Source organism: Notechis scutatus, chromosome Z, assembly GCF_049901735.1.
Source record: "Notechis scutatus isolate UNSWTSFEM ecotype Mainland chromosome Z, rNotScu1.2, whole genome shotgun sequence".
NCBI lineage: Eukaryota > Metazoa > Chordata > Lepidosauria > Squamata > Elapidae > Notechis > Notechis scutatus.
Genome location: NC_142025.1, coordinates 69315633 through 69332533, shown reverse-complemented (window position 1 = coordinate 69332533; position 16901 = coordinate 69315633). Strand labels below are relative to the sequence as shown.

Sequence of the window (16901 nt, the reverse complement as noted above, 5' to 3'; positions counted from 1 at the left end):
TTTCCAGACTTCCGGAAAGCCCATTTTTATCCCTCCCAGAGCCTCCGCACTGACCCTGCACTTACCATCGAAAATGGGCTGCATGGAGATTCTTGGGAGGGAAAGGGCGGGGTAGGTGGGACCAGATGGTGGGTTCAAATTCCAGTTCTGCGAACCAGATGCAAATTTAACATCCGATCCGGTCCAAACCGATAGAATCCCACCCCTAACTTGTTTTTACTTTTGGAGTTGACTTTTAGTTTACTTAGGATGTTTTAGAGGGCTTTAATTCATTTGTTAATTAGTATGCTATGCTGATTCCATGTGTTAATAGTAACATTTAATAGTCTGTGGGTGGTTTCTGAGATGTTTTTGAAATATAACAGTGTTATCCTTATGTTGTTGGTTTGAGCCCTGAACTTGGTGATCTGGTTGCAAACATTTTATCTTCATTTGAAAAGACATCTTCAATGCACTTTGGATTGTATTTATCTGGGGAAGCACTGGCCTTTAAATACATTTCTGAATCCTGGTCTGATTTTGGGTTATGTGATTGGCTGGCTGTAGTTGCTGAGTAATAGTCCTTGGTTTTAAGTACCATCTGTGTGTAAATTGGGGCTGTTGTTGTTTGGATGTCTTCTGATGATGTTATCGTCTGGTATTGGGTTGATTTGATCGACTGTGTGGGATGTCGTCTGATTTCTTGTAATCTGTTGAGGTATAACTTTGTTTGCAGCATGGCTGTTCATTGGTCTTTAAATGCTGCCTTTGGGGTCATGGTTGATGTTGTTCTTTCATTTTAAGTGATTGGTAGATTGGGTCAATGTCAATGTGTCTGTTTATTGATTTATTGGTGGAAAACCAGGAATTCCCTTTCTCTCCTTGTTTTCACCTGGGTTACAACTGTGGTCCCGGTTCAATCAAATTTGTATCCTTTTGAATCTTCGTGGACAGACATTAGGGATAGAGGTCATGTCTCTTGATGGCCAGAAAGTGTTCATGCAATCCAGTTAATATTTTCTCCCTGTTAGCGTTAGGCAAATATAGTTCTTCTCGCAGTTGCTGCATTGATCCAATATATGATGCCTGATCTTTGGTTTGTTTCTGTCTGCTCTTTCAGTTTTGACAGGGTCCATCTGAGGACTGAGGTTGGTTTGTGAGCTACTATGAGGTTGTGTTGGTGCAGCAATCTTTCCATCATTTCTGAAACATTTTGCACATAGGGGATTGTGATACATCTGGTCATTGTTGTTTTTGTGGTAGTTGTGTTGCTTTGCGTGTTTGTGTGTTATCCTTTTTAAGGCTTGTGTTGGTTGTTATATTGGAGTGGGTGGTCAGGCACTTTCTGATGAAGTTACTCGAGCACAAACACATTGCAGCAACCATGAGCAGCAGAAAAGGGAAACAGATCAGTTATACAACATCTTACAATAAAATGGATATCCATGCAACTTCATCAATGCTGACTACTCAACGCAATGTAGCACAAACAACATCCAATCATATTAAAGGAAGAAAAAGTTAAAAGAAAATTATTTTTTCTGCTAAACAAAAATGAATTAAGAAGAAAACTATCTACTACATCACAAAATACAACATCATCCTGCTGATGAGTCAGTGCTGGTTGTAACCTTATTTGGGGAGATGCTGAGTGATTGAAATTTACTTGTCCTTCCACTGTGATAGGATTAGACTGAGTCAGAAAGAGATTTATATTGAGATGTTTGAAGTTCAATAATTTGAAACAATCTTGTCAAAATTTCCTACTAGGCATGTGTCAGTATACATGAAATATTTCACATATATGTTTTTCAAATTGTGGTTGATGCACATATATGATTTATATGGTTGGTCATCTTAAATGTATGGTAGGCCTGTCATATTGTTGGATCTCACCTACAGCTACACTTTATCAGCCTTTCTCCTTCTACTAAGCATAGGCAGAAAATATTCTATTGATATTTAATTTCCAAGATTAAAAGTGGAATAAAACTTTACAAGAGTTGGCAGCTGCAGAAAATACATAGAAATGCTCTTCCCGGAGAAGAATCTGTCCCTAATTAGCCTCTACAATTTCTTTTAGGAAGAAATGACTACTGATATTGATGGGTTTTTCTTAATAGCCACAACAAGTTACCCTATGCCAGTTGATCTCAAAAGCCAAGCAAAGTTTGCCTGTTGAGTTGCTGGATGAGAGATGACCAGGAAATCACAAGGCTATATATTGTGAAGTCCAAGAACAGTCTCAAGAAAGGCTCTATTAAACCACTTTCATATTGTAGCCCAAGAACTATGTAGAAATGTTCACTTTAAGAATGATGGAGAATTTACCTTAAACTTAACTGCAGTAGGAAATGGGACTGAAGGAGGACATAAAGAGAAAGAAGAGTAGGAAAAGGAGAAATAAGAAAAAATAAAGAGAAAAAAATGGAACAGATTGTGAACATGTGAAAGATATTTTCTAAATAAATATATAAATATGGAAGGGGGCGATTTATTAAGTCCTGTTCTGAGAGACTTCATATTTTATGAAGGTTTACATTGTTTTAAACACAGTGAGATTTTGGCCCATGGGAGCTCCTGAAATTTAACTTGTCCAAATAATTTATGAAAATTAAAGACAATTTTATTATTAGCCTATTAGTCTACTATATCATCATTTCTGTTCTTTTAACAAACATAATGCAAAAGTATTACTCCAAAGCAGAGTCTGATTATAATAAATACTTCACTTTTAAGAAAAGAATATGAAACCTGATATAGGATTATAGGGTTCCTAGACAGGGAAAATTAATTAATATTTCCTTTGATGTCTGTCTTTGTAATACCCCTGGATTTGATGGGGGACTACAAATTTAAATTAAGTTAAAATAAAATAAATGAAATATTTCTCCCTGGGTCTCTCATACCATCACAGTAAATATTGTACATTTTTGAGATTTCTGGTTCATGTTGCGGCAGGAACAGCTGGAGAATAGCAGAGTTCTTCTGGGCTTCATGAAATGCAACCGGAAACTGCTGGGAGACCCTATGGGATCAAACCACCCTGGAGGGGTGGTGAAGAAAGAAGAGGTGCTTCATCAATCACAAGGAAATCACAATTTCCTCATTGATCTGAAGAAAGTTCTCCTGAACAGCAGCAAGGACAATGGCCATTTTGGTCAGTCACAAGCTGGGACAACCAGGACCCTAAGATCTTGTGCTGGAGCGGTGCATGGACAGAGCAGTGAAACTGGGTGAGATAACTTCCAACTGTTACCTTAGAGATTTAACCCAAGTAAAAAATTCCCCCAAATAATCTCCGAACGTTAAGAAAGCAGCCCATTCTGCAGCCCAAGCAAAGAGGCGTCTCTCAGGGCCCGCTGCAGCCCACACAGCCAAAGGAGTTATCTAATGTCTGGGGTTATCTAAAGGTATTGCCCAGTTTTTACACTCAACATTTTTAAGTAACTCCCAGTTTGCGTTTCCATTGTTTTGTCCTTCTTGTAAGCCAAATTTTGACAAATTCATTGTTTTGAATAACTGGGTTGACAGTATGGAAGCATGTTTGTTGGCTTTAGAAGAAAAGGAAAGGATGAGGAGTAGGGAACAATCAATTTTGTACAACTCTGATGAAAATCGCTAACCTAAGCCGCAAGATGTTACTAAAAACCCATATACGACATCCCGCTCCTCGTAAAAGATGCAATTGAAAGAGAAGGAACATTGGTCTTACCTGAATGTTCTTCTCTTTTTGTGGTGAGAGAGTCCAAAGCATAGGTTATACTTTGTCCCCTTGCTGATTGAACTGAGTCTGCCAAAGTTGTTTAAGCTCCGCCTCTCTTGCTGGCTCCAATCCAGCTTTCGGCAAAGTCACATGACGTGTCTCTATAGGTTAAGAAAGGAAACTCATCATCACCCCCTCCCCCCGCCCAAGCCCCAGACTAGACGTACCTAGGGCGGGGCTGGATTCTCTCACCACAGAAAGAGAAGAACATTCAGGTAAGACCAATATTCCTTCTCCTTTATGTGGTTATGAAAGTCCAGAGCATAGGGACATACCAAAGCTGGAATGTCCATGGGAGGGTTCAAGTCTGGTCCTGTACACTTCTCTCTGCATGAACTCTCTGTAGCACCTGTCAGCCAAATGCTGCATCTGCTGATGCAAAGGCATCCAAATGGAGATGGCGAAGACCATGTAACTGCCCTGCAAATCTCTTCAACAGATGCTTGTGTGGCACAGGCCGCCATTGTAGCCTCACTCCTGGTAAAATGTGCTGTCACACCCTGAGGCACAGAAAGAGAACTACTGTCATAGGCTCTAGATATGAAGGAACGGATCCACCTGCCCACCGTAGAAGGAGTGACCTTGATGCCCAACGAGGCTGGTAGAAACAATATGAAGAGCAATTCTGTTCTACGAAAGGCCGCAGTCTGCCAAATATAAATCTTCAGTGCTTGACGAACATCCAGAGAATGCCATGCCCATTCCAAAGCATGATTTGGATTAGGACAGAAATTAGGCAAGACAAGTTCCTGAGCTCTATGGAGCCATGAATTGACCTTAGGTACAAAGGTTGGATCCAATCTGAGTACCATTCTGTCCGGGTGAAAGATATACAAGTCTTCCTGAACCAATAGAACTGCCAGTTCCGAAATCCTCCTAGCTGATGTAATTGCTACAAGGAATGCCACCTTAATGGTCAGCATGTTTAGACTAACCAATCTCAAAGGCTCAAAAGGAGTCCGAGTAAGAAACTGCAATACCTTGGACAAATCCCATGTAGGGAACCTGTGCACCACAGGAGGCCTAAGATTGGATGTACCCTTAAGGAATCTATGGACTGTGGGGTTGAGTGTAAGAGACCCTGACTTCCCATAAGGTAAGACAGAGGACAATGCCGCTACTTGTCTGCGAAGTGTATTGGCTGATAAGCCTTTGTCCAGATCATCTTGGAGGAAGTCCAAAATGTTGGGAATAGAAACATCCGTAGAGCTAAGATCAGACTTTACCCACCACCGGCAAAAGGCTTTCCAAGTCACATCGTAAATATGATTCATGGGAGGTCTCCTAGCCACCTGAATTGTTGAAATTACTCTTTCTGAAAGATTGTCTTACTTCAGAGAGTCCCACTCAAACGCCATGTGGTTAGAAGTAACCACTGTGGCTCTGGATGAACTAGGGCACCCTAGTGTAGTGATATCCTATCTTATGGAATCCTCCAAGGTGGGGCGATAGGCAGAGTCACCAGGTCTGCAAACCAGGGACTTTAAGACCAATACGGTGCCAGTAGAATGACCTCTGCTCTCTCTCCTCCAGTGGTGGTCCAGAAGACCACCACTGGCAACAGTGGGGAAGGGAGGAAAAGCATACATGAGGCCTGGAGACCACTGGGTCCTTAGTGCATTGGTCCCCTCCATCCCTGGGCTGATGAACCTGGAGAAGAACCTGGGCAGTCTGATATTGTTTGGAGTAGCAAAAAAGTCTAAGGGTTGGCCAAACCTGGTCAGCTCTTGAAAGAGAGAGGGAGAAAGACTCCGCATGATCTATTGTGGCCACTTGCACATTGTCTACTCCTGAAATGTGCTCTGCCTGAATGGACAAGAGATGATTCTCTGCCCAGCGGTCAAAGCCTTCCACTTCCAACATCAGGGATTTGGACCTTGTTCCCCCTTGTCTGTGTACCTTTGTGGCCACATTGTCTGTCATAATTAAGACATGAGCCCCTTGCACCAAGTGCCTGAGGGCCAAATGAACTGCCCTCAACTCCAACCAGTTGATGTTTCATCCCTGTTCTGGCCCTAACCACTGACCAGAGGTGGTATTTAGCAGGTTCTGACCAGTTCTGGAGAACTGGTAGCAGAAATTTTGAGTAGTTCAGAGAACCAGCAAACACCACCTCTGACTGGAGATTTTACAGTATCCTTCCCCTGCCATGCCCACCAAGCCACACCCACAGAACCGGTAGTAAAAAATTTTGAATCCCACCACTGCCACTGACCTTGTGTCATTTGGGAGTGAAGATGTGCTCCCCATCTGGACAGGCTGGCATCGGATGTGATGACGAACCTTATAGGCTCCTTGAACAGGTGACCTTTGCATATTGCCTGTGATTGCTACCACTGAAAGGACCTTGTTACCAACCTGGGAACCCTGACCTTGATCAAGGAGTGACTCCTGCCTGCCTTTTGATAAGACAGGAGGAACCACTGCAGCATCCTAGAGTGTAGATGTACCCAAGGGACAATAGAAATGCACAACACCATCTTCCCCAGGATCTGAGAGAGTAGGGCCAAGGGAATGGTCCCTTCTCTCTGAATCCTGCCTGCAAGCTCGTCCACCAGTTGTGGGAGAGAAAAACTTTGCATGAGACAGTATCAATCTTAGCCCCCAGATGTAGTAAACAAGTAATAGGGGAGAAATGGTTTTTCTTAGAATTTATGGAGAACCCATGGACCTGTAAGACTGATAGAGTTGTCTGAAGGTCCCTCCGGGCCGCTTCTTCCAAAGATGACTGGATTAAAATATCATCCAGGTAACATTACACCCTTACTGGTATGGCCCTTAAATGGCTGCTAGAGCTGCCAACAACTTCATAAAGACCCTGGGCACTGAAGAAAGCCCAAAGGGCATGGCTCTGTACTGGTAATGTTGACCATCACAGCAGAAACGAAGGAAACACCTATATAAATGACCTATCAGAATATGAAGATAAGCCTCAGTCAGGTCAATTGACGTGAGGAAGTCACCCTCTGAACGCTCTCTAGAATTGTTTGAAGTGATTGCATCTTAAAATGCTTGTAAATTAGATGTTTATTGAGCCTTTTTAGATCCAATATCGCTCTCCACCCCCCACCCACCCAAAGGCTTTGGGAATAACAAAGAATCTGGAGTAAAAACTCCTTCCACACTGACCTGGATAGCTCTAATATTCAGCAAGTGGTGAATGGTGGTTTCCATGAGTTCCCTTTGTGCTGTGTCCCTGAGACAAGCCACAAAAAACCTTGAGGGCTGGGATCTAAACTTCAGAAAAAGGCCCATTCTCACTGTTCTAAGCACCCAAGCATCTGATGTGGTATCCTACCACTGATCCACAAAGCAGGGTAGTCTGCCTCCAATGGGAGGACCCAACTGCAATCAAAGGGAAACTTCCTCCCCCTTGAAAGGGCTGCTTGCCTGAGTATTGAGGCCTACTCTTGCCAGCCCGATCCTGCTGTTGCTCTTGGTGAGGGAAAGGTTGTCTCAGCGACCTTTGAAATCCTGGTCTGGAGTCTGGAGTTTGGTCTGAAGGAGAATCTCTGGAACTAAGGAGCTGATCGGAAGTCCAACCATCTGGACAGGAACGGGAGAAATTTCCTCTTGTCCTTGGCTTCTACTAAAAGAGGGTCAAGGGGTTCCCCAAATAGCCTATCCCCTTGGACTGGGACACATGCAAGTTTCCACTCGCGTCTGCCATCTGCCTGCCAATTTTTAAGCCAGAATATTCTCCTAGAAGCCACTGATGGCTTTTGAAGCAAATCTGATGCCATTAAGTGTGGCATCCACCATGAACTCCACTGCAGCTACTAATTTGTTAATATCCTGATGTGCCTGTACATCAGTGACAGAAATTCTATCATGCAGTTGGCGAAGCCATCTGAGAGATGCTCTGGTAAAGGAGGTTGCCTTAGAGGCCTTGACAGCCCAGGCTGCCGCCTGATGAGTCCTCTGAAGTGATTGCTCTATTCTCTTGTCCTCTGCCTTAGGACTTCCTCTGGACCAATTGGAGCCGAGGACAATGAGGAGAAGGCAGCCACCGGACCATCCACCACCAGCACTTGAAGAGTCCTGGTAGAAACGGCTATCATTTATAGAAAGGGTGGGTGCCAACCCTGGAAAATCTATTAACAACATTAAGGAGCAGTCTGGGAGAAGGAACTATCTCCATGTGTAAGGTAGGTTCAGAAAAAAAGCTGATCTGGAGGCACAGGGGCATCTCCCACAGGCTCTCCCAGATCTGCCTCCGGGCCTAACTGGGCCATGTTCTTTGCTTTGAATAAGAGGGACTTAAAAAGGGTGGGCTGAAACAGATTCGAAAAGGCAGCCTGGTCAGGCACAAGCCCTCATAATCGGGAAGATCAGATTTCCTTTCTTCCTTCTCTACTACTGAGGAAGACTGGTTGTGCACAGAGGGATCAGGTGAGCCAGGGTCTCTTAAAACTTGCCTCACTTGAGGTAGAAATGTAGGCTCCTGAACTGAAATCAGAGACTTTTCAGAAGTCACTGATACTGGCCCTCTAAGAAGGTGAATCCCTTCCACTATGCACTGCCTAATGGCCTTGGGGATGACTGCTTCCATACGAGCTGAAATCTCTGGTTCAGGTGAGGCTCTGTGGTGAAGGCTTGCAGCAGTGGGTGTGAAGGTAGCCTCTATTCCAGGCCGAGACCTGATGAGAGGTTCTTCCTAAGGCTCCTCCTGAAGTGCAACTTGTGGAGACTTTTCATAGTCTCTGCCTGCAGTAGCCAACTGCAGGTCTACAGGATTCTCCATATCATCAGGTGACCAGGCCTGAACATGCCGCCTACTCTCAGGAGCAGGCCCTGTTTCGGCCTGTAGGACTAAAGGTGAGTCAACTGGGGGAGGTGATCTGTGACTCCGCCCACCTGCAGCTTTTTGAGATATCTCAAACTGCTTTTCCAAGGTCTTCTGGCATGGTGAGGCCTCCTTTTCCTCTGTCTTGGAGGCTTTCTTGGGAACTGGGGCCTTCTTAGTCGTTCTGCCTCTGCTTGCCCCTTTTGAGCTTGTAGGGCTGTGATTGCCCGCTCTTGGGGCCTTGCTGGAAGCCTGGGCCTCTGCCATCTAGGTGAAAAAACAGGCTCCACATACCTGTAAAAGGAGATTGGGGAGAGGGGGGAGCATAATGCAAATACAACTCCCCTCCACAGGCTCCCAGCCACCCTTTGCCAGTAAAATCCCCTTACCAGGTCTTCAGGCTTGGTTCCAGCCTTGCCCAGGCCTGATCTAGGGCTGTGACCACTCCCTGCTGAGCCTCTGGGCCTTCAGGCTGCTGGCGGGCTTGTGCAATCTTTTTTTTTTTTTTTTTGCACTTCACACCAGCCGAGGGCCTCTGGAACTCTTCAGGCCCTTCCCTGGGCAAGGCCCTCTGAGGTCAATGAGGCTGCATCAATCTTCACTCCTCAGCGCTGGATCACAACTCCAGTGTTGGCACTATCAGTCCGATCATCGATAACAGCTGAGAAGCAGTACCAATCTGCCTGCTGAATGGCAATCGCTGCTCCCACACGGTTTTGGCCTTTGCTCTTGGGGCCGAAGACCAGCACTGTGCTGGGAACAGCTGGGCATCCTAGCCCTTCTCGCCGCTTTCGAGGCTGCTCCAAAAATGGAGAAATAGCCTCCAGCACCAAACTCTTCCTTCCAGGCTGAGGGACTGAGTAGAAAGCTGGGTTGGAGCAGCCACAGAGGCAGAGCTTAAACAACTTTGGCAGACTCAGTCCAATCAGTGAGGAGACATGCTCTGGATTCTCGAGAAAACAAATGACCAAATGCAGTCTTATTCAGATTGGACGTTTCTGATGAACTTGATGAGATCACCAGAGTGCGTGGTATTATCAGCAGTTTCCAGACATCGGCCATTACACCTGATGAAAATGTAGATATTTTCTATGAAGGCCCCAAATATAAGAATGACGACAGGTCAGTGCGCCACATTTTTGCAAGGTAGTTTGCAAGAGTGAAGCCTGTAAACGGAAGTTCATATCCACGATAAATTCGATCACCAAAAGCAGTGTAGACCATACGAAATTACATTCGTAGCCTACATCCAACCTACAACATATCCATGCTTAAAGAATGTTTGGACAATCTGTTTGATTTATACGTTGACTACCATGCTGACTGTATTAAATCTAAGAACACTGGCCCACTTCCTAATGTTCATGCTTCTGTTCACTAACGTTATGCACACCCCCTATTTCCTTAAGGTCACTCCTACTGGTTTAATGTGTAAATTATTTAATGCAAGAAATCTCACAAACAAAACATATTGGTAAACATAATCAGAATATCAGGTATAAGTTAGGTGGTATTGATCTAGCCGACGACCTTCACTTTGTTAAGGACCTAGATGTGTTTATCTCTGACCATCTATGCTCCAAAGTTCATTGTAACAGCATTGCTAAAAAAGCACTAAGAGTTATAAACATAATTTTACGAAGTTTTTTTTCTGGAAACATTGTATTGCTAACTAGAGCTTATAAAAGTTATGTCAGACCAATTTTAGAATACTGTTCATTTGGAATCCCTACCATATATCTGATAGTACAATTGAGCGGGTTCAGAAGTACTTTATGAGAAAAGTTTTGCATTCCTCTGCACATAATAGAATCCTCTATCCTACTAGGCTAGAAATCCTTGGCTTGGATAATTTGGAACTGCGTCGTTTGCGGTCAGACTTAGGTATTATATACAAAATTGTACATAGTAATGTTTTACCTATAGGTAACTTTTTTTGTTCTAATCGCAATAATATGCATGCGAACAATTATTTTAAACTCAATGTGAATCATTCTAAACTTGACTGTAAAAAATGTGATTTTTGTAATAGAGTTGTCAAGGTCTAGAATGCTCTACCTGATTCAATTGTTTCAGCTACAAATATTCACAGTTTTATTCACAAATTGGCTTCCATGGACTCACTTTCTTATTTGAGAGGTCCGTCGAGGGAGCGTGCATAAGTGCACTGAAACCATGCCTGACATCCCTGTCATTGTTTTTTTTATATTATTTCTGTTTTCATTTCTATTTGACAAATTACAATAAATAAATAAATAAAGCGCCAATTTGATTTCTAGAAAAAAATTAAAGACTAAAAACTAAAGAGAAAAATCAAAAACTCAGATGTAAAAGAAATACCTAAGGATGTTTTAAAACACAGAAAGCTTGCAAAAATCGAATACCATTGTGGAAAGTGATTATTGGGAGAAATCGCTTTTCTAAACTTTATCTTTAAACTCCCCCCCACCCCTGTGACTGGTTGATAATCAGCTGTTTTGACTTTTACACTCTGTTGAGCACTGGAATTGGGAGCAGGGGAGACATCTACTGGAGGAAGATAACTGCAACGTGGGAAACTTAAAGGAAAGTGATGAAGAAGAGAAAGTAAAGAACATCTGGAAGGCTATTTGACCTTGACTTTACTTAGTAGGCGATTTGGATGCTTGGAAATATTTGTGAGTTTTTTGAAGATCTAGAAGGAAAACTGAACTGCAAACACTATAACTTTTATTGAAACTGTACATTTGAAAGATTTGAGGAAACCTGGTGGGCCAAGTTGGATTTGGATTATTAACATCACTTGACAGATCATCCTGCGAAGCAAAAGAAGAAAAGCAATAGAAGGGGAAAAAAGAAAAAGAAGAAAAGACAAATAAGACTTAAAAATTTGGACAATTGGGAAGATGTAACTGGAAATATAAAAACTGTAAAGCCGAAATTTATAGTTTTTAAGGATTAGAAATTTAGGGGACTTGGAGGAATAATGTTAGGATTGACCAAATTTTATTAATAATTGACTTTTTTGGAGTTTTTAGATATTGGGATACTGGAATATTAGAGATATATTGAGTAATTTTTAATATATTAATTTGGTACAAAATAACCTAGCAGGAGACAATAACGTTCTATGAAGAAGTGTTAGTAATGGTTAAAAGTATTTACGAAAATGTGACAAAGAATCATAAGAAGATTATAGGAATATTTAAAGATAAAGATGTGAAAGTAGAAGACACTTAACAAATGGTGGAAAAGATGAACATGATACACAGAAGACAGATGAAGGAGTGGTGGTTATTGGTGTTTATAGAAAATTGAGATATTGAAAATGTGGTGGAACACTGAGTGATATTTAAAGTATTAAAACATTAGTGACTTAACAGGGGTCAACAAGCATATCGTATGAAGAGATGTTATTGATGTTTATATATCAATAGTGATAAAAATCATAAAACGAGAATACTATTGTATAAAGAAAAAGAGGTGAATATAGAAGAACCCCAACAAATGGGGGGGGGGGAGAAATAAGTACAAATTGGGAAAATAGTATAATATATATTGATACATAAAAGAATATATTATAGTTATAATAAGCATATTAAGGTTAGAAGTTGGAAGACAAAAACTATGTATATGTAATTGTATTATTACTGTTAGAACTGTGTAAAAATATATTAACCGAGTCATTACATTGTCCACAAAAATGTTGGTTGTTAGAGGAAAACTACAAATAAAACATATGCTAAAATAAACAAATAAATAAATATTGTACATTTTTATAACTAACTTGTGTAGATTGCAAATAATTACTTAATTAAGAATTTTGCTCCAAAAAGTTCTGCAAAATGAAATATAATTTTCAGCACTCTGTTGTGCTACTGACTCAGATTTAAAGAAACTATACAACCTGTTATGTCATGTTTTAATTGATGAGACTGACAACAATGTGAAAAGCAAATGATGAAGCTTTTTACAAGTGAGAGTGAGAAATGGCTAGATAAAGATTTTTACAGTGAATATTTTAGTGACAACAAATTTGCACGTAATTGGTATCTTTGAGAGATAAGAATCAATACAAAATAAGTAGACAATGATCTTTAAAAGCACATACTCCACCTAATGCCTTTATATTTGCCAGACAAAAAGGACAGGCATGTTAACCTTTTAATTGTTATTTATCTCTGAAGACTAGTTAGAAGTGAACAAGAATGAGAAAAAGGTCATTATACCCATGGGAGTCTTACAGGAAAAGGGAATTCAAGGGAATCTTACAGGAAAATAGTTATGAACATGGTTTTCAGATGAGATACTAAATAAGCTTTTATTATGATCTAGGACAACTTACATTCTTAATACCTGTCACTTGTATTCATTGCAGACTATGTAAAAAAAACTTATTCAGAAATAGTAAACAGTATCATAGTGATTTGAGTTAATAAATTAGTCATCTATATCCCTAAGAATAATACAGAAACATTTTTTAAAATACACTTTTTAAAAAACACAGCCAGGCAATAAACTCTAAGAATTGAAAGAAAGAAAGCTACAAAATAAAACAGCAAAACATAGTAAAATACAAACATTCCTTATAATGTTTAAGCAAACCACAATTACCAGTTCTCTGTTAAAAGAAAGATGGGTGGGGATTGGGGTGAAGTGAGTAATCTATTCTTGATGCTTCTTTCATTCATCATAGTTTGAGCTGCTTTGGCAAAGTTCACACCTAACCACATCAGTCAAGAGAAAAGAATATATTGTACAATAAAATATACAAAACTGGGAAATGTATACAACCAACAAAAACATACCCAGTATGTCTTGATGAGACTTCAGTTTTATTCTCATTCTTCCTCTCTTTCCCCCACCCCTTGCAATATTCTAGTAATGTTAAACCAGCTTTAAGGTAGAAAATCATTTTTTTTTTATTTTAGGAAACATCACACTAGATGCCAAGAGTTGAATTATATAATAACAACTATTCGTTAAAACTGAACACTTGCAATTTTGTTGAAGCCCTCTTAAGACAACTGCAACCAAACATCATAGTACACCATAAAGCAGCCAATCAAAAACTTTTATTTAGTAAAATAACACATTTGGCAGCTATTGGCCTGCATGCCAAAACAGCAAATTCAAAAGTTTCTTTTCATGAGATAATATCAACCCCAAGTGTATATTCACTTTGACAATGTCATTCTCCACCATGACCATAAAATTCTTGAAAGTACCTCAGATTATTGAATTTTGTACTGGGTTGAGACAACAATGACTTTTAATAGCTCAGATGAAATGCATTTGCTTCTCACCAGGGCACATAGCTTATACATAGTCACTTCACTTAACTGTTCAGGTGAGATTTCAGCCATTACATCAAAACTAGATCAAATCCAATTACATAACACCAAATTTATGAAATTACATAACACCAAATTTATGAAACTAACAGCGTCTTCTTCTTTTTCTAATAAATCCCAAAAATTAAAGATTGCAGAGATATGCTTCATATAATGAAATTATTGCAAATTATTCATGTTTTGGATCTGATGGATATGCTCTGCAAATGTTCATTGAAAGCTTCAATAATCTGTTCTTTCCTATTTATTGATCCTTCTTACTTATATTCTTCTACTGTCATTCAGATATAGTTACTCATGATATATGATTAATCCATTCATTAAATGATGACGTAACATATAATTGGCCTGATTCAGGCAAAGTTTTACAATTAAAGATTTTTCTCATATAGGAAAAAAATTATTATTCTGTTTACTTGGTATAAAGCAACATGCTATGACTATCAGGTAATGATAGAGCTGGATAAACAATTTAGTATTGAGGCTAGCCCAAAAGGATAACACCTGGACAGTATTGAAGGCCACTGAGAGATCAAAAAAGACAAGACACTTTTCTTTTGGGTTTAATGGAAAAAGACTTGGAGAAAAAAAATCTGGAACTTTTATCTTACATATTCCACTATGGACGAATAGTTACAGAAACTGATGGGTTGGCAGAAATTGATAAATTGATTGTTTTGGTTAAAGGAAAGAATTTAAGCATCTTTGTTTCCACATGGAGACCTCTTGGCTTCTTAACTTTGTGCTTGAAGTGGAAAAGTGGAAAAAAAGTGAAGCTTTGAGTTTAGGTTTTACTGATTAGATTATATGTTTTTATAGAAATGGCTAGTTTATATTATTACGGAAAAACAAAAGATTGTGGTTTGATGTTGTGGTTATTGATGTTGCAGTAATCAATTTTTACTGCAACAGAGGGAGTCGGAAGTTGTTTCTTTTTCCCCCCCCATTTCCCCTCACTTTTCTCTCCCTCTTTACACTCCCCCCAACTGTGTCTTCCTTTTTACTTTTATATTTTGTATTTTAACTTATAACCTAATAAAAATGTTAAACACTGGAAAAAATCATATAAAAGACCTAGCAAAGCTTTTTTGAAAAAAGAAAGAAAGAAAGGATGGTTGCACTACCTTTATTTTGCCCTCACTTGAGATTGTCAATAGTGCAACTAAGGCTGTCTCTGTTATATAGCCAAAATTGAATCCAGGTTGAAATGGGTCCAGGAATTCCGGGACTCTCTGGAGCTGCTGGCAACCTGCCTTTTTTATCACTTTCCTAAAATAGGAAGATGGGAAACTGCACGAATATTGTCCAGGCAGATGGGAGCATGTAATGTTTTTTTAACGAGAGGACAAACCCGAGCCTCCTTAAAAGGTCCCAGGAATATTTCTCTTGCAGTGAGGAATTTATAATTACATTTATCATCTACTGGTCCCTGTCCTAGAGGCTTTCACCAGCCAGAAGGAACAAAAATTTAAAGGATAGGTAGTTTCAATGACAATAGGAGGATTCTGTCCACCTTCTTAGGAGTCAAACTGATTCTAAATTCCTAGGCAAGAACCCATCCCTCATAAGCACTTGCACCATGGAAGTGTTCCAACTAGGAATTAATTCGAGTGATTTTTTTCCAACAAATGTTCAACAAGTTCTTCTGCTGTCCCTAGAGATGATCATCTGAGCTTAACACCATCCCCAGGATTCAGGAGATTCAGGAGGGTTGAGGAGTGACACTTTGCAAATGCAATTGAGGAAGTATTTTTTTTCCCGCTTGCTTTTATTGTCACAAGAAAGGCTAGTGCAGTGTTGACAAACCTTTTCGGCACCAAGTGCCGAAACGAGAGTGCACACAAATGTTTTTGGTACTGAGTGCCAAAATGTGTGTGTGTGTGCGCGCATGCCAAAACTAGATGTTCTGTTTTTTGACATGCGCATGCGCAAAGGCCACCTGGTTTGCTGGTTTCTGGCACACATGTGTGCACAAAGACCAGTCCTGTCCGCATGCGCCGGCTCCACCTTGCCTTTCAGGGGTCCTTGCACCTCCCTCCCACCTGATCCCCTTCGGGGTAGTGGGACATACACATTGTTCCGAACTAGCAGGCTCGTAAGCCTGAAACTCTAATTGCTTTCCTTCCACGGCAGGCTCGTAATCCTGCACTTTTGATTAGCCGATCGTGAATAGCCGATCGTGAATAGCCGATCGTGATTGGTCGTTTTAGACTAATCCGATTGGCTAGTTAACGGGTCGCCGCGATTGGACGCCCCAAGCGCAGCAAAGTCAAATCATTGGATGTTTTGACAGCAGCCAGCTCTATAAAAGGAGCTGCTGCTGCCTGAGTATTTTCGCTCTGTTCTGAAGTCACTAATAAAGAGTTGGAGTCACTATTCTACGCCTCGTCTCCGTTCTTGCGCCCACTCTCCCAGATCTAACACACATTGTGACCTCCTCTGCTGGAAAGCCGGAGCCCCTTCCCAGCCTTGGAACAGGCCAGCGCAGCTACCCCTCTTCTCCCACCACTTCTTCCAAAGGGGCGTGACAGCTTCCTGGCTGGTGCACCTTTTACCGCTTCCCGGACGGTGTGCATTCCTCCCACCCAGCTCAGCTCCTGCACAGCCCCACCTCTCCAGAAGAGTGGCAGCTGCAGGGGGAAGGGCAGGAGTGACTGGCTTGCCACCACAGCTGCTCCCACGTTGGCAAGCCATGCGGGCAGCTTGCCCCCTTGCCAGCAACTCCTCCTCTAGTATCCTGCCCAGAAGTGGCAGCGCAACAGCCACCACCACCGGGGGTGAGGAGGCAGTGGAGGCATAAACGGGTAGGCCAGGGCTTCTCTCCCTCTCCCCTGAGCGGGCTTCTTGTTCGGCCCCAAGCTTCCAGCAAGTGGCACTGATGCGTATCTGTGGTTTGGAGTGCTTGGCCGGCTCAGGCGCATAGGCTAGCATTTGCTGGTTGAGTAGACAGCTGCCCCATGCCTGAGATGGCCAGCGTGCCAGAACCCAGAAGAGCAAGAAGAGCAGAGCTGCCAGCCAGGACGGCTGGGGCCCTACA

The 16901-nt window shown here is 41.4% G+C and overlaps 1 protein-coding gene across 3 annotated transcripts in view; it reads right to left on the bottom strand.

Moving 5' to 3' along the window:
* Positions 1-16901, bottom strand: part of SUGCT (succinyl-CoA:glutarate-CoA transferase) — a 440323-nt gene that overhangs the window by 142688 nt on the left and 280734 nt on the right. Inside the window, exon 13 of one of the 3 annotated variants that reach the window (XM_087947682.1) lies at positions 13133-13233. The exons of the other annotated variants lie outside the window; for them this stretch is intronic. Within the exon in view, the coding sequence (XP_087803808.1) occupies positions 13228-13233 (6 nt within the window). The 3' untranslated portion in view covers positions 13133-13227. Of the gene's footprint in view, positions 1-13132; positions 13234-16901 lie in introns of those variants that run through there. 3 annotated transcript variants of the gene reach the window in all.